Genomic DNA, 19996 nt, shown 5'->3' with positions numbered 1-19996 from the left:
AATATACTAATATACTGTATATAAAATATCTCCCCCAGTTCCCCGGATATCTCAATAGTACCATAAAAAAGCAACTACATTACGTATTTGGATGTACATCCTTATTCGCTGTCTCAAGTACTCAGTTGAACGATACTCATCTTTGTTATCAGTCAAGCAAGCGAGTCAGAGGATCTCAATGGTTCAAACGTTTCAAAACCAAGGAGATAGATGATATAATTTGGTCACAGACAGTCGTATTTTTTCGCTTTGTGACAATTCAACTGATTTATTCAGGTGAGATGCTGCGAGTGTATCCTCCACAGTGGCATATTATACATTGCCCTTCCATCCAAGGCATAATCGTGATAACACCAAGCCGCTTGCCATTTTGTCGAGAGGCTCCTGAGTCATATAGTCAGTCAGCATATAAGAGTACATTGCCGTACGTATATAATAATATGTTGATAAGCTATCGAAATATCAATGGTTTAAATACAGCACTAAGAAATTGTATAGTTTTTGGACAAATATGTTGTCACACCAAGGGATTGCAATATCGAACAAAAATGTCAATAGCGGTTTTTCGGTATTTCTTATTTAATACCGGTATTAATACCAGTATTTCATAAACATTAAAAAAACAGAAGTAGGTGCTTATCAATAAATTTAGCTATTAAAATCTTTTTAAAATATTATTTTATAGCAAAAACCTACACTTAAAAATATGTATTGATCATAATTGTAGAACTAGTGATTTTTTACAAATAATTTGAATATGAATATTGATAATTTTAATTAAAGCCCTCAAAAGTTCATCAAGTGCAAATAAGTCCGGCTCCAGGAAAAGCTTCTTAAATTCAACGCTTGTACAGTCATCAATAATTATAGAATAATTGAACATTTTTGTTACGGATGTTTTTTATTTCGAAATAATATTACGATAATTCATCGCGAAAATTACTTATGTACTTAAATATATTTGATGAAATTTGTTTTATTATTTTTCACCTCTGTTGGATTCACTCAATATATTTGCATTTTAGCAGCACGTAACTTATAATTCATTTTCAAAAACGTAAACCGTAATACCGAAAATTCAGGTATTTTGGATTTCGGTTTTGATAAATACTGGAAAACCGGTTTTGAAATACCGGTATTGCAATCCCTAGTCACACAAATGTGTTTTCCCAAGACGTCATAAAACTAGCTGAACCGATTAGTTCATTATGTTCAAACAAAAATGAAAAGACCTTGAAGAGGCCTTCTCCAGTAATGAATTGATGCCAGCAGGTAATAATAATAATAATGATGAATTTAATTAAATTAATCAGCCAGGCTTATCCTATACCAAATGCTAAAGTGTAAAATAATATTTGTCAGTTACGATTATAATGATTCGTAAAATTCCGCGACGGAAAAATAATAATATCCAACGACAATTTAATACTGGCTATGACATCGTCTTGTTATATGGCGTCTTAGGGATTTTCCCTCCCTCCGCTTGACTTTCATCCAAATGATAATTCGGGGCTTTCCCGTTTCCCCGGCACGTAGCTCTAACGGCACACCGAGAATGTTAATCAACGTATATTTGTTATCTACAACGACCCGAAGGCTTCGCGGGATGGATTTCTCTGGTTTTCGACCACGCGATTGGAATCCAGAGACCACTAATGAACCATTGGGAGCTTTTATTATTATTTTGGCGATAAAATATTATTTTTTTGACACATATTTATTACATTGGTACGTGATAATATGTTTTATTAATATTAATGTATTGATAACGCGTTGCTTTATCGTTTTGATATACTTCTTTATACCAATGTTATATTAACTATTTCTTTTATTCAACGAATAATTCACAAGATTTAAGAATATAACATTCTAATTATTGAACATACATGATTCTGAAAACACTCATGAGAAAATATAGCTAAAAGAAAAAATCTTTTTCGAAAAAAGTAAGACATCCTTCCATGATTGACTGCCATGCTTAATTGCGACAAATTTTAATTATTGGCCTTTTTAATACCTGCTCATAAGCGCTTTCAAGCAGAAGTCTTACTTTTTTCGAAAAAGATTTTTTTTGTTTGCCATATTTTCTCATGGGTGTTTTCAGAATTATGTATATCCAATGTTATATATTTTAGTCAGTCAATAGGTTCAAGAATTTTGTATACCCAGGGTCTTAAATTAACAGTGAGACATAACTAGTCTAAAAATTATTAAAATTAAAAGAAGAATACTATTGTGATAGTTATCTCGTTTAAGTCTAATGAAAGTGCTACGTTCAAAGGTATTGAACAGACACTCGAAATGCATATTGTACAAAATACTGATACTACCAAATATCATGTATGGCTCAAAGTGATGGACTCATTTGAGCGGAGCGTGCTGCATGGTATCTTCGAACCCACCTATGACACACAGTCACGGTGGAAACGAAAATATAATTACGAGCTATACGTTTTGTATGGGGGTTAATACATTGTACAGTCCGTCAAATTGGGCCGCCTTAGATGGCTAGGCCATGTACATAGGTTGGACAAGTTACACATGACAAAGAAACTGATATTCGGGAAGCCGGAAGATAAGCGAAGATCCGGTAAACCTCTTACTAGACGGAGGCATAGTGTCGAGTTGGATTTAAGAACCTTGGGCGTCCTAAAGTGGAGGGAAACAGTTTTAGAAAGACCTCGATGTAGGGAGATGCTGAAGGAGACCATGGCCCAGATAGGATTGTAGCATCACGAAAAAGAAAAATAATTCAGTCAATAATCTTTTAAAAACAACTAACAATGAATAATATTATATAAAATGTCAAAAATTACAAAAAATAACCGCCAATATGAACGGAATTTGAATTAATATTGTATTCGGAAAATTTGCCGAGATTAATGATTGCGTCATTAGCATTGGTGGCTTAAGTCCCAATCGGTGAAAATCTAAGAGTTATTCTGTCTTGCATGTGTCATGGAAGGCAGCCGTGTACAAAACGTGGCTGCATATACATAGCGGGTAAAGATGGGGCAACTCAAATCATTGTCAGTATTGTTTTTTGAATAAAATATATTTATTAATTAGAGTTATTTCTTCCCTGTTAGTTCACCGTACTCCTCTCTCCCATGGACACTTTTGGGGAATAAAAAAGTCTTTGAATTGAACCTAATATCAAATAAATTTATAAATTTTCTTGGTTATTATTATTTTGAATATATTAAATAATTTTATATCGGAAAAATAAAATGTTTTGTTGAATTCAATCAGTATTCTAATTTAATTATGCGTATATTGCTTACTAATAACCGATGGCATTTATAAAAGATACTTTTTCTTTCATAAAAAAAACGTGGTGATTATTGGCGGTAAAATTATAATATAAAATAACAAAAATGTAAGCAAATAAAAATATAGATCCATTTTATATTTATTATGTTGATTCCATGCGCATATTTTAATAAGATAAAACATTAAAGGCAATTCCAGTTTTGTGATGAATTTGCTGATTCTATAAGTACAAAATGCTATCCAATTTCCTTCTTCATTTCCGACAAATATTTTATCAAAAAAGGTTATGCAATGCACAATCAATATTATATTTATCACCCCAGTTATCGTATACATGACTGAAATCACATGGGTTCTTTATAGTATTATACATACCTGAATAGCGCAGGGGTTTTCTCCATATAAACTCATAATTTTTTTTAAATATTAAATACATAATAAGTAAGATACATGCAAATGTTGTGAATATTTTGAAATTAGAGCTAGTAGGTAAATAATTTATTATATTTTAATAAAATTGTACGATTAAGTTGGATGGGCCATGTATCAGGGGTTGAAAATATGGATTTCAATACCGGTATTCCAGTATTTGTCAATACCAAAATACCGGTTTTAAAATCAAAAATACCGGAATTTTCGGTATTAAGAAAGCACACTAGTTAACGTTTTTGAAAATGAATTATAAGTTATGTGCTGCTAAAATGCAAATATATCGAATGAATCCAACAGAGGTGAAAAAATATTAAAACAAATTTCATCAAATATATTTATATAAGTAATTGTCGCGATGAATTAACGTAATATTATTTCGAAATAGAAAACATCCGTGACAAACATGTTCAATTATTCTATAATTATTGATGACTGTACAAGCGTTGAATTTAAGAAGCTTTTCCTGCAGCCGGACTTATTTGCACTTGATAAACTTTTGAGGGCTTTTGTTAAAACTATCAATATATTCAAATTATTTGTAAAAAATCACTAGTTCTACAATTATGATCAATACATATTTTAAATGTCAACATATTAAATATAGGTATGTAGGTTTTTGTTATTATATTTAGATAATATTTTAAAAGATTTTAATGGCTATATTTTTATTGATAAGCACCCACTTCTGTTTTTTTAATGTTTAAGAAATACCGATATTCAAAAAGAAATACCGAAAAACCGGTATTGACATTTTCATTCGGAATTGCAATCGCTATTTGAAAATACCAAACCACTTAAGACGCTACTTTTTTAATAGACTGGAAGGGGAAAAAAGGATTACGGATATGGTTGGACTCTATAGAAAGTGACACATCAACTATTAGGCTAAAACTATGGATGTAGGGTACGGCAGACGTTTCCAAGAGGTGGCTGTAGTGTGATATGATGAGAGTATTTAGTATACATATATTAAATGAATAAAATTCTAACACTAAATACTATCTACAGTTTTAAATGTTTAAATACTCTAGATTTGCGCGGATTGTTTCTTTGTGCGAATCAATGACTTTCGCACTTTCACAAGTAAACGTAAATTGTTATCACTTTCTCTCCGGGGAAAGTTAGAAAATTTGTTTGGCTCGAGATATTTAAGGCCTCTGAGAAAGAATTACTTCAAAGATATACGATAAAAGTAGGGAATTATTCGGATCAAAGAGATGTAGGCATGATCTGTAAGGGATGGGAAGGTACGCGTATTTCTTGCAACAATTTAAATTAAATTTTAAAAAAGGTTTAAATTTTTCCTTACAGTACACTTGTTTTATTGAATTACTCAAGGCATTTTTTAGGACAAGACCCAAGAAAACATTGTGAATTGGTGAATTCTTTATAAAATCGATAGAATGCAAATTTATTACGTAGGTTGGATAACAAAACAGCCTAACAATAAATTACTTAAATATGCCGTAGTTTCCAAATTTAAAAACTTCTTCTTTTAACTAAGTATGTCTTCTATCAAAGATTGGTGACTAAATTACAATACAACTCCCTATCTTTAGTCAGTTATTATAAGATTATAAACAATGAATCAACAATTACAGAGGTTTGTAGCTAAAATTATCTCTTCTGCCATCTATTTTCCTTACATTATGGTAATTTGAAGTAAATCATATTTTTCATTCCAAATTTTTTTTAACTGATGGAAATTACAAAACATAAAAAAAATGTATAAGTACATTTTTTTATGAATTCCATACCATATAATATATTTGAAATACCGGTATTATTGGACTATGAAGATTTTACAACATCAAAAATTATTTAAATTTTCAACACTAAATATATTTAAATTTTCCACGAATATCGACTTTTTTAATTCAATATAAACAATTTTAATTAGGTAATTCAAGAGTTTTACTATTATATTTTAATCATTTTTAGTGAGCCGATTTACCTAATTTTCAATTTGAGCATCTTAAAGCACTATGCATATACACTGGTGGTAAATTATACGTATTATATATTATAGTAGCCATAATAAATTAACTAATTAAATATCACGAAAAGGCCATGATTGAATTACTAGAGCATTAGAAAAACTTTAGTATATAGAATTGGATTTTTTACATTAGAATATTTACTGTCTATTTACTAATAATGTTCATAATAAAATGTAAAGTACTGAAATTGTCCATGAATTTTAATATTATTAAGTAATTATTTGATTTTTTAGGATACTATATAATTAACTTTCCATCGTGAGAAAATAATTAGTAATAAGTGATAATATACTAAATTTATTGAAAATCAACAATGTTTTGGTATTGTTTATATATAGATAAAATATTGTGATAAAATAATATCACAGTATCGTCAAATTGTTGTGTGTTCAAATTCATATTGGTCAAATGTGTTTTTCTAATAATTTTCCTATCTGTATAATTGAGGTGTTTCTAAGATTTTATATTACATGTATGGAAGCATGGTTATATATGAGTCAATAGTATGGGCATAGAGATGGATATGGTTTCTGGAAAGATAGACTAATAAAACTTGGTATAATAAATATCGCAGGTCTCTCTAAATAAGCTTTTTGACGTCGAGAATCCACAAAGTAGCCACAAGCGTAGGTAAACGTCCACAAGTGAAACGGTTTATAACGGTTTTGTGTCGATGGAAAGAGGCTTACGGTCTACATAATTACGAGTACGTACCTCCCAAATAGAAGCAGAAGCTTTTACTCGGCAAACAGAATAAGAAAATATTTATTTTCTCAAATAATCTTCTGCCAATCTCCCAAGAGATGAAAATGAGCGATTTGATTAAAATATTTTAACTGTGTACATTTGAATGCAAATAAAATATTGCTAGTTGGTTTTAGAACGTTTATTTACAATATTTATTTTACAGTAAACAACTGTGGCCATATCATTATATTTTTAAGTATTTATAAAATTAAATATTTACAATAATGATTCATCTTATTCATTGGCAAACAAATATTTTAATTTAAATTAAATAGTTTAAAAATATTTCAGAAATATACGTTATTTTTTTTTAAATCGAGTTGGATTCAAACATATAACTGTCGATTTCTGGACAAAATTCTTATAACCAATTAAGTTACAGTCTTATTGCGGATCATTTATAATACCTACATAACATATGCAGGTAAATGATTATTTTTTTTAATTCAGTAACAATAATTCATTTTTTATATAACGCCATCAATAAATTTGAAAAAATCCTCTGTTACGTGGGTATTAACACGATATATCGAACTCTGGGTCTGAAAAATATACACAATATTTTTCAATTTGTGTATATAGTCAGAGTATTGACCAAATAGGTTGAGCGAGTGGCTAACACCCATTTTTCGTAAAAACAAAAATCTATTATTACAAACCTAACTCATTACAAAAGAAAGAAATAAAAATTAACGGCTATATATTTGAATTGGTGGTTTACTTTTTAAACGCACTTACGATATAATATGTATTTGAATCCGATTTGCTACGTTTTTAGTACTTAGTTCTACTATATTGAGTGGTAGTTTGTGTTACGGATTCTTTATCTATAATCTCAAATGATATTTTTGACAAAATTTTTATTTAATATTGACAGATTTTTACAGATAGTTTGAGGACTAAAATATACAGTAGAACTGAAACTGATTACGTTGTTAAAATAATTATACTAACACACCATCTGTAGAAAGATTTTTTACCTTTTGACTTATTTGCAGTGATTACTGGATTATATATTACTATTTTGTTCTATTGGCAGTAAAAAGTGACTTTTATAAAATTACTTCTAAGCCCTCTTGTGTTTTCTCGATGTACCTAGATATATTTTTTTGAATTAGGAATAAAACGGCAGGGCTTAAGCTATGACTGAACTGCAAGTTTTGCGTAAAAGGTTATGACGACAAGTTGAATATCTCATCTGCTTGAGTATGTGAAGCGTGAAATAAAGAGAGAAATAAGTTACATTTTCACAGATTAAGTTATTATTATATTTTATACATACTTATGTCTCTTTAATGGTTAGCTAGAAACAAATGCAAATAGTGCGGTTAACTGATACCACACGCGTATAGAGGTGACCCTCATTGGTATACATCAAAATGTAAGACGTTTTAATAAAGACTATTGTGTATAATACCTACGATATTGTATACATATGTTATGTTGCGTTCATTCCTAATCAGGTCGTGATTTTTTTTACCAAATAAATATTACCTGTATGTAAAAGATTTATTTTTATTAAATTTCATAAATTTTCAAATTTTAGTTTGACGTGTATGTTAGATAAAATGTATAATTAGGTTTGCCACACGTCCGGATTTCGTCCTGATTGTTTAGACTTTATATTTTCATTTGTACCTTTAAAGATAATTTATTATTTTTATCTTTTTTATTATTTATCATTACCATCTCTCTATCCGTAAGTGAATATCTAAATTCCGATAAAGCAGCTTTTTTGTCACATGGCAAAATAACTGCAAATAAGTTGTATCACAGTTTCAGCGGGTGATAATATTTAAAAATTAAATTAAATTAAAAGACATAGAAAAAAAATAATTATAACAGATACCTACCTTTCAAGAAATTCATTTCAGCGGACGTAATTCTTAAAAAATATGGTGACCTTGGGTATACTAGAAGTTCAAGAGATTTAGTTTTGTTGTTACTTTAAAAGAATATTATTATTTCGCTCCTGAGCGTAGCACGTATATTTTCACAGAGTGAAGATTCTATTAACAAATGTTTTACCAGAAATTATGTTCTGTCGCTTGCCTAACCCATTGATTAGTTTTGTCGGAAGCATACACACATTAAAAAAATCAACTTATTGTATTGTTTGCCAGAAGTTTATCAAACTTGGACCCATGAACTAATTAAAGCATATTTTTTTAATTTGTGTATATTTTTGAGATTTACAAATTCATTTAATTTTTTGATTATACATAATTTTAAAACACCTCAGAGAAAAATATATAACTAGGTACTAGAACAATATGTGTGTCCTATTTTTTACAATCCTCACTGAAGTGCTTTCTAAATTTCGTTATTGTTTATGGCAGTCGCCTTTCGTATTGATTAAAATAAAAGTTTATTAAATCCTATTTGTGTTTTGATTCTGTTTTAGGAAATCTTCCAAGAGCATCTCACACACATGACTTTATTCAGGGACCAACTGAATCACCAGAAACTCGACAAAGGTCCGCTAATTGACATAGCAAAGCAAATACAGGACTCGATGACTTCAAATTACTCAGCCCAAACCAGACACACCCCCGCTCTTATATACGGACCCCACAGCTCCGGAAAAACCACCCTGCTCGCTCACATCTACGAGTCATGCGAGAATTTATTCAAAAAACCTGTACTCCGAATTATCCGCTTTTCCGCCGCGACCCCCAGATCGGCGTATAATTTGGAACTCCTGCGAGTAGCGTGTCAACAGATATCTATAATACTCAAAATACCCGAGGGCTATTTACCCAAAGACGCTAGTTTCGATCCGCTGTACATTAACAATTGGTTTCAAAGCCTACTAAGAAGATGCGAAGATATGGAAAACGAAATATTACTATTATTCGTAGATAACATTCACAAAGTTAACCCATTGGAGTGTGATATAGTAAATGGGTTATCATGGCTGCCGATGACTCTGCCGAAAAACGTATTTTTCATCTGCACCAGTTCAGTTCCAATGGAGCAATTACAATTCACGCCTAACCAAAAAGAAAAATTCCGAACTAGCGGAAGCTATTATCAGCTTCCGACTTCCGGTTTGGCGGTGGATGTAGAAAAACAGCTGGACGAGTTGGAAGGGAGGTTTGGGAGGGAGGCTTTTGGAAGATTCGCGAGATACATCACGTGTGCGGAGTTCGGGCTGACGGAGACGGAGCTCTTGGAGCTGATGATGCCGACCAGTAACAGCGATGCCGTGATATTACTGCAGGATGGAAACTTTAACTTTTCAACTCTGTGCGCGGCGAAGAGACAGATGGGTAGGTGATATTATTTTAATTCTCTAAAAGTCTTTTGGAATGCCATAATATTGTTTTTGTTAAATATCAATCATAAAATAAGGTTATTGATTTCAAAGTCGTTTAACTTCATTTTTTTTAATTATAGTGTTATATTGTTATATTAAACCTGACATTAATTGCAAAGTCGGTTATCTTTATCAGTCACCATTTTTTTATTGTAATTTTTGATCAATTTTAAGCTTAGTTTTTTTTATTAATTTAAATGAATTTTAGGTCACTTGAAAAAATAAAATATTATATTTTTAGTCCTAAATGTGTTTGGCGGTTATCTCATAATGGCAGAATATGGATCTAACCAACTTGATTTATTTAATAATATATTTATTTATTTATTTAAAAAAAGACACATTGAGAACATAACAAATTATTAATTCAAGACGTTCACGACATGTTTCAACATGTTCACACATTTAGAATAAAAAGTACCTACAAGTAAATCAACCAGAGAAAAAAACAAAGCAAAAAAAATAATTTTATAGAAAAGAAATAATAAAAAACAACAATAATTAAAAAAAAATACAAATTAAACAATAAAATAGAATTTTAAAAACAGAATGCATAATGCATCGCTAAAAATGTCGACATCTCTAGGCAGTGCATTGACCAGCCGCACAGCCCTCGCTATTGGTGCCTGGACTACCTGGTGAGCCTGACACGAGAAAACAGTATTTAAAATTCTCAAAAAAAAATAAAAAAAATAAATGTTTACAGTGTACGATTATAAATTTATTGAGACTATTTTCAAACGTACCTATCTTACCTTTATTTAGTGAGAAATGTAATTGTTTTACGTAGTATATTTACTGTAGAGTGAGATTTTGTTTTTATTTCTGTAGATTTTTCCAGAGATCCCAAAACATCTCTATAGAGTGTACACTGTTCATACTTCATTTTCGGACAGACAATTTAATAATACAATAAAAACAATTTTTCAACTGTGCCTAAGGAATGATTGACTATAGCGGGCAACACACAACAATGACGTCACGTCCGCCTGTTATTTCTCACAAGAGAAGTAAAGTGATGGCGACAGTAAACAAAAATCACCATTTTCTGTTTGTTTCCATATTATCTTTTGACAAAGCGCCTTTTCGAACGTAATCACAAAGTCGCTTCCGCATAAAACAGGGCAAGTGTAAACAATATCAGAAAATGCTGAAAGACGTTATTTTTCAATATTATATTTACTAACTGTGGACGATGGGTTTCCCTTTTAATTAAAAACATTCCAAGAAAAATGTCTCAGATGTAAATGATACCAACATAAATATAAAATCTTCCGGTTTTCTTTTATTTTTTTTAAGACATTCCTAATTCAAATTATGTAGGTATTCATGAATGCTACCTGATACTCATGCTATGCAGCAACCCAGTTTACTAATTAAAAATACATAATATACAATATGGTCAATGAATGTATCTACCTACGAGGTAGATGCGAGGTCAATACGAAAAGGAGAATAATAATGGAAAAATGGTGTTTAGATGACCAAAAACATTACTGAAGCGACTAAAATGCGCCAATAAAGAACTCTTAAATGCCCAATTGGTATATAATATATAATATAGTATATATCCTAGAATCTGACGATAAATTTAAGAAAAATTTAGTGCTCAGCGGTAAAATAAAGATGTAATAGAGTATTAATATCAGTAAGTAGACTCGCGTTGTCATATAAATTTGAGATCAGGTTAATACCTTCCTTTAGACATATGAATATATACATCAGTCGAATATATATGTTTGTTTGTGTGTATGTGAGTATATTTTCCGACCATGTCCGATCTTAATAAGATTATATTATGGCCTCCACAGAGTGAAGGTTTAGTTTCTACGATAAATGGATGTCAGCCACTTGCTCAACTTATTAGATCCATACTCTGAATCATACACATATTGAAAAATAATATGTGTACTTGCTAGACCCAGGATTTAGATCTGGAACCCACGATACTATAGGGCTTAAGCCGCGCGGCTATCGTAGGTATATGGGCACCACAATATAATTTAGTGTGTAATACAATTTAGTTATGCAGTTTATTAAAAAAAAAAAAAAACTGTAATTTTGTCAGGGCTCGAAATGGACCGGAACGCACCGGAGCGCCGTTCCGGTTCATACAATTCCCAGAGTTATCGCTCCGCCACGTTGCCATATTATTTGACCGTCTGATCTAGATTTGCCATATTGTAAAAATCGAACACTTCATTTTTTATAAAATAAACATGCAATTAGATAATTATGTTAATATTTTCGTAAAATTATCGAGCGCTCCGGTTCGTAAAATATTCCATTTCGAGCGCTGAATTTTGATCTAGATTTAGAAACTAAATGGATATGAAACGCACTGGATGCGGATAGTGAGTATCGTGGATGGAAAAATAAACGAATGAGTCCATCATCAGCAAACTCCACATTTTAGACAGCCCGTATTGATTTTTCTCTGAAGAATTCTTAGATTATTTGGTTATATAGCCCACAAAGAAGATGGCAATCTGGAGAAACTTGAGAGAGGACGAAAAATAAGTCCCTGAATGGAACAAATCAAGAGATCCAAGGATTTTTAACTAGTTACTAAATGCCTGGAAGGGTAGAAGCCCTGCAGAATGCTGTAAGATACCCAAATTATCCATATCAATGTGCGTTTCTCACGAAGTAGAAAATACAAATAACCAACGTTTATTTTTAAATGTTAAAACCGGTGGTCAGCAACTCACAGCTCACGGGCTTTGTGCGGTCCATAAATGATTGACAATGATCAATATGCGACCCGTAAGTTGAATTATTAATGATAATGTTTAAATGAATAAAATTATTGAAGAAAATCTATATGTTGCAAATCTGTAGGTATCTGCAGTCAGATGTTGAATAAAAAAAGGCACGTTGGTGTTATTGAAGATTCATAACCTCAAGTTTCAACTAAAGTTATACATTTTCATAAAACATTGTTTTTAATACTAGTTAATAATATATTTTAACACTCCCTTATATTCTCTTAAATGCTTGTGGCTCTGTTATTAGAACTGATAGTAGAATAATTAGTCCGACATGTCAGGCACTCCCTGGTTGAAACTATTCAATTTGTCTACTTTTGTGTTATTTTGAACTATTTTGTTTTATTAATAATTTTAACGATATATTGTTTTAAAATACTAAAATTCAATTCTTAACATTCTATAATAATTATATAAAACATTTTCGACTTACGAATAATCATTTAGAAATATTTTCAAGTAAACTTTACACAGAAAATCCATTACATTTTGCATACTATTTAAATTTATATGTACGTCGTACAAACTTTTGATGCTATCTTACAAAAATATAATCATTTTGATTAAAATAATAATAAACACATTTTTAAATGAAATTAAGTTTTTCGTTGCGAATTAAAACTATAGGTACTTTTAATAAAATATAGTATAACTTCTTAATATTATATGTTTGTGACTGTTAAAGTATCATTTTCGTCCACATTATATAAACTGAAATTGAATAGCCAAATAATTCTCAAGCATTGGCAGAAAACGCGGGATTATCGTTTAAATAATGTTTCACTGGATGTATGTAGCTAGCGGTAATAATATTATGTGTAGCTGCCAAAAATGGTTTGATATCATAACCTAACCTAACCTAACCTAACCTAAGTGTACTTTTTATATAGGTAGGTGTTAGTGATAGTTTTAAAGTATTAATAGATTAATAGATTATTCTTCGGGAAACAAACTAAAATAACATACACAAATATGTAAAACAAAATCTGTAGGCAGTAGGATAATAATGCCATAAGAATATATTATAAGAAACTTGTAATTTTTAATGGAAAAAGAGAAATCATTATCATATTATTTCATATAAATGTACCGTTTTGTCCTATATTACGTATATTGTCATTGATCACGGTGTCCTTAAAATATTATTTTAGTTTTTAATGGTAACGGTAAATTAGGGTTAACCAATAAGTATAAATCACTCAGTTTTTTTAATATGTCCGATCCTAATAAGATCATAAATGGGACTCCACAGAGTGGATGTTTGTATTAACAGATTTTTGTTTTTACGAGAAATATATGTTAGCTACTTGCTCATCCTGTTAGGTCGATACTCTGACTCCAAACACAAATTGAAAAACAATGTGTGTATTTGCCAGACCCAGGATTTGAACCTGGACTCCACAATGTTATAGACTGACGCTTAAGCCGCTCAGCCATCGTGAGCTATTATAATTACTCAGAATAGTAAATTAGAATGTTTTGGAATTATGTAATGAAGTTATTTGTAGGCTATTAAAATTGTACATCTGGAACTTATAAAGGTTCTGCTATTCTTAGCAATAAACCATCTTTATAATCAAGGGTTTTTTAACCTTATGAACTTGAAATTTCACGAACACAGCATTCATATTATTTTGACATTACAAAATGTATCTACAATATTATTCCTAAACTTGAAGTGAAAATGTTTTTAATGGTATGCCGCAATTCTTTGACCTTAATTTTGTATATAACATACCATTCTTCTATTTATAACATTCTTTTAAGTATTTTTAATAATTCATGACACCGAGAAAAAAAATATACTTCATTTTAAGGGGTTCTTTTTGCTTAATTTGAAGTATGTGGAATAAATATCGTATAATACAAATATATTTTTGGTACAAACAGTTCTCCGACCTCTGTTGTAAAGCTCATTTGGTAGTCATATCAATGATTTCGAAAAGTAATAAATAAATACAGCTAAATATATATTTACAGGTAAATTATCTGCATTTTTTCTAGAATCGGTATTGGTGGACAAGTGGATGTCAGGAAAGGTTGTGTGTGCATGGCGGAGTGCAGCTGGCGCCGAATCAGCTCGGCGAAGGTATCTTGCTGCACAGGATCTGCTGCGAGCTGCTCATCATGAAGTCGCCAATCTCTTCTTCAGTCAATTTGAGGAGACCGACGAGACACCTTCAGATACTACTGAACCTGGTAAGTGAACATTTCAGTAAATACATCTTTCTTTGAAGGTTTAATACTCAATTTTATAATTGAGTGTTAATAATTCATCTAATGACTAGTGTATGTAGATATATTTAAATAATTTAACGATCACCGAGTTCTTTGCCGTTTCTGATACTTTTTGGATTTGTGCCATATATCCAAATACATAATAATAATATATTGATTGCTGATTATATTGTTGATTTAGGTATATTCAACCGTTCTGAAGGTGGGTTTATAGCCCGCAAAATTTTCCAACGTAAATAATTCAATTAAAGTAAAATAAAGCCATGTATTCACTAGGGAACCTAATGTCCCTCAACACGACGCGCAACATAGAGTCTACGTGACGCGGAACATGTTGCATGCTGTCGCTCCGTGAGCGAGCACACAGGCCGCGTGTCAGTCTCATGTCAAATATTGGAGAGTATAGACGAGTACGCAACATTGCTCAACAAATGATATGTCAGACATTCGAATATAACTTTCTCTTTGTAGTAAATAGTACCGCACCCACCACCCTTTTTTCTCTTACGTTACGATAAACTACTCGTTAGAATAAATATGTACACAGGACTGATGACCAACACAATCTTCTCGGGCAAAAGTTCTGCGACAACTGATCCTGAGTCCTGGTATGTACAAGTAAAATGTTTCGTGACATTGTTCTCGAGACATGGATGTTGAGCGTCATGTCTCGCGATATGTTGCTGTCACCTAGTGAAAATGAGGTTTTAACAAAAATAACAAAAATATTTGTTTCAAAACAATTATAGTGGAGTTCTACCACGTAAACGCCGTTAATTATTAACATTAATAACGAAATAATATTGGAAAGTAATTATTATGTGCAATCTGTGTGAATGATAATAAACGATAGAAATGCATTTCAATCAAGAGGGTTATATTATATTTAATTACGTTTAATTTTTATTATAACATAGAAGTTTTTTTCAAATAAGTCACCTTATTTCCGGTCCAGATATTTTTTAGACTTAGAGATCAAAATTGCGAGCTCACGGAATGTCAAACGGCGATCTTCGCGAACTTTATCATTAATTTTCTTCAATAAAACGTCACCAATTGAGAACCTCCTTCCTATCCCCTCCTCATCATGAACAACCGTTCTACCACTCGAAAACTCAGTACACCACTTCCTGACACTCCGATGGTTCATCACATTACCATAGTTGGATGTGAGAAGACGATGGATTTCAACAGGGTGAACTACCTCCTGGTTGAGAAACCGAATGATTGAACGCACCTCGTAGGTAGCGGAATTCGACAGGGGAGCGTTCATCTCAGACGGATGCAACGGTCATACTGAAGCAGCTACCAAGCCGACTCACCACTCGTTCTGGAGAGGAAAGTCTACACTATACGCCAGTGCTGCTATTTTTTGAGAAATAATATCCGCGTCGACAAAAATGAATAAAAGTCTTTATTTCTTGGACAACCCTCGTATTACAAAGGCTCAGTCGTGGAATTGAATATAATTATTCAAAGAAATATCAACTGTATTGTAGAGTATTTCTCCAGCATCTTTTTCTTTAAAAAATGATTTGAAAATATCATGAATAATAATCCCCCCCCGCACAGCCATTGAACATAATATTCTGAGGTTGATTAAATTCAATATTGTAATTTTATCGTTGCCGGCTATATTGAATGGAAGATATTACCTATACGAAGAGGCAGCTTAGAGTTTTTAAACCTTATAATCGACGATGCTTATATTAAAACTGCAAAGCCGAATATTCTGTAACATATCTATGTTTCCAAATTTCCAAAAAGTTTCAGTGTACCTATTAGTTTGTAAAATTATATTTCGTAGGATTTCCCGGAGTCCCACTAATTTTCCTACGGGATTAAACGGGATTTCGTGATTGGTACATTATATTATCTTGACAAAAACTAATTGTAATTTAAAGAGAACGATAAAGTTATGTATACAAATGTATTTAAATTAGAAACAAGAGCATTAATCACATAAAATTCACACTATTACGGGTTATGACAAAAATATTTGAATTATGACAACACATTTAAATTTTCAACCAAGAAAATGCTAATAAAATGAAAATGTGTATTTTTTGTTGGCTTATTAAATTCATATCACGTCTGAATCAGACATTGATAAAAATGAATAAAATTTCACTCGCTTTCATAAAATCCCAAGATTAAAAAAATATTATTAATCACGATACTTTTGGATCGAAAAACTGACCGAGATTGAAATTCCCATCATGTAGGCACACCTAAATACATTTTTTACAGTTGATTTAATTTATCCGAATTTTTATTAAGATAGTTTGGTTACTGTCACTTACTTTTCTTATTTTTTATGATCTATATTACATTAGTAGATAATATCGTCACCGTTTTAGCAAAACCATCTATGTGCACTTTCTCAAATTGTGCAGGAGAAGGATAAAACTGAATAAAAAAATAATGTTACATTTAAACATTAAAATTATGAAGAATGCTTTATTATAATCAGAAAATGGTCTAAGATTATTATTTTGTTTACAAAAATCTTTTATTTTTAATACAAAAATAATAAAAATACAGTTTGTGATGTCACATAAGTTGTTTTGACCGTTTTGTAAATACACATAGTTTAATTTATTCATCAAAATGTGAATAATAATAAATTCATGAAAAACTGTTACATAAATAATAGTTGAAATATACATAGTGCGTTAGTGATAAATTGCAATATCATTTTATTAATTATTAATGCAATAGTGAGATGATATTATATTTATAAGTTCGTTTACTTTCTATTAGCAGGTTTAAATGTTAGGTTATCGTAGAAATAGTGGTGATCTTTCTCTATTACACTTTTTAATTCCTGAAGATGTATGTATTTCGACTGCGATATTGGCAATGATTCATTATATATATTACAAAGGCAGTCAAACGGTTGCACTGATAAAGTTGAGTTTGTAAAAGATTGTTCCATCTGGTAGATGCTGTAACATTTTAATATCATATACAACAGGATCTCCGATTCGTTTTCCTGGTCTGATTGAACTTAATCCAGATTTAATCTTATCCACAATTCTTAAAAATTAAAAATCAATGACATTAATTTTATAAGGTTGTTTTGGTCTTGCTAGCCGCATACGTGCTATATAATCAGATGGTGAATATATTGGAGGCTTAAAATACTTTTCTTAGGTGGCATGTGCACTATCGGCCTCTATCATGGTGTGGCCTTTTTCCAGAAAAAGCTGTTGAATCTCGATGTTTTTTCTCTCTAAAGATATAACTTAGAGCAGTAGCGAATAATTTATTTCGGTTTTGATATCCACACCCATCCGATATTAGAATTAATTCATTGTATTGTCCTGCTTTCGATGAGATGAGACAAATTCATTAGAAGATACATTATGAAGAATGTATATGGTGAAATTGTGTAGTTGCAGCTTATGTTTATAATACATTTGTGCCTGTGTTTTGGACATAGCAGCACACTTTGGAGATCCATTGTGATTACTAACCGTCCAGTAATACTTCTGGTACTCTCCTTCATTTCATTTTTGGTCTTCTAGCATCTTTTTTTTTTTTTTAATAATGTGGCTATTGTATTCCATTTCTGAAACATTCTTCATTTTATAACTACAGCAGATGGCAGTGATGGCACACTGATCTTTACGTGGTTGGTGGATACTGATTTTTTGGTGGTAAATATATTTGAGTATATTCTGCTGCTTTATGACCATTTTCCAGAGACCATTTTTTATATTCATCATGCATTTGTATTTTGGATCGGAAACACGATTCCACATACATCCTGGAGGTATTTTCTCTGCAATAAAGGCTGGGAACTTTGGAATTAGATCAAACCATAATGTAACATTTTTCCACAAATCTCTCCGTTTTGATTTTTGGTTGCACTACCAATTATTTATCTTCAGTCAGATTCTTATTACCTGTCATTGTTGCTTTCAATTGGTCACTGTCATCGAGACGTTTGTAGTTGTTTATCCATCTTTTAAATTAATTCTCGCCTATACCCTATTGACCATGTAGGCATCTTCCAGAAATTATTGAATATTTCCTGTCTCTCTTTTTGAGAAAGCATCTTTCAAACCGTCGTGCAAGACCATAATGCATAGCATATAACATAGAAACAAACTATGTGTAGCCAAACTGTAAAAAAACATTACACTCTCGATATCAAAATACCATCTTACTTATATGTTACTATAATATACACATAGTTGTTTTTGTGAACCGTGGTTTTTGAACCTTACACATAGCTGTTTTTTATTTTTTGAAATAACTTCGGAGCGAGTTTACCCAACACATAGATCATTTTACTGGCCTATAGAGAAAAAAATAAGGAATGACTTGGTATTTAAAAGTCATTTTTGATAAAAGTGACACATAGATGGTTTTGCTAAAACGGTGACGATATTCAAAATTATTGATATCTAAATGACGCTTTTGATTTCTAAAATATCGCGAATTAATTTGACAATCTTTAGCTACAAAAAAGGCCTAAAAGTAACTGATCATCGTCATCACTATTGACTACCATTTTCAGAATTAGGGATTGCAATACCGAATGAAAATATCATTACCGGTTTTTCGGTATTTCTTATTGAATACCGGTATTAATACCGGTATTCGTTTAAACATGAGTACCTACTTATCGGTAAATATAGCTATTATCTCTTTAAACCATTATTTTATAGAAAAACCAACATATCTACATTTATTATAGTGACATTTAAAAATAATATGTATTAATCACAATACTGTAGATTTTTACAAATAATTTTAATATATTGATAGTTTTAAATGAATATATTGACAGAAAAAGTTCAATTCAAAACTTGTACAACCATCAATAATGTTATTATAAAATAATTGAACATTTGTCACGGATGGTTTTTATTTCGAAATAATATTAGTAGATTATTTTATCGAGACAATTTTATAACTGGGTATATTTAATGAATTGTGTGTTATTGTTATTTAACCTATATTGGATTTAGACAAAATTTTGCACTTTATCAGCACATAACTTATACACTCAATTGAATAGGAAATACAGTATAAACTAATGAAGAAATAACATTAAATTCATCGTCAAAAACGTAAACGAGCGTGGCTTCTTAATACCGAAAACTTCGGTATTTTGGATTTTTAAAACCGGTATTTCGGTATTGATAAATACTGTAATACCGGTTTTGAAATACCGGTATTCCAATCCCTAGTCAGGATTTTATGAA

At 31.0% G+C, this 19996-nt stretch overlaps 1 protein-coding gene across 1 annotated transcript in view; it reads left to right on the top strand.

The window, feature by feature from the left end:
* Positions 1–19996, top strand: part of LOC147068583 (uncharacterized) — a 435171-nt gene that overhangs the window by 287743 nt on the left and 127432 nt on the right. Inside the window, exons 9-10 of the mRNA XM_085953004.1 lie at positions 8857–9724; positions 14544–14738. Of these exons, the coding sequence (XP_085809130.1) occupies positions 8857–9724; positions 14544–14738 (1063 nt within the window). The remainder of the gene's footprint in view (positions 1–8856; positions 9725–14543; positions 14739–19996) is intronic.

Source organism: Rhyacophila brunnea, unplaced genomic scaffold, assembly GCF_057557595.1.
Source record: "Rhyacophila brunnea isolate RB1 unplaced genomic scaffold, BYU_Rbru_1.0 scaffold_3, whole genome shotgun sequence".
In the NCBI taxonomy this organism is placed as follows: Eukaryota; Metazoa; Arthropoda; class Insecta; order Trichoptera; family Rhyacophilidae; genus Rhyacophila; species Rhyacophila brunnea.
Note: the sequence above shows the minus strand (reverse complement) of the source record. Positions and strands in the feature narration are given on the sequence as shown.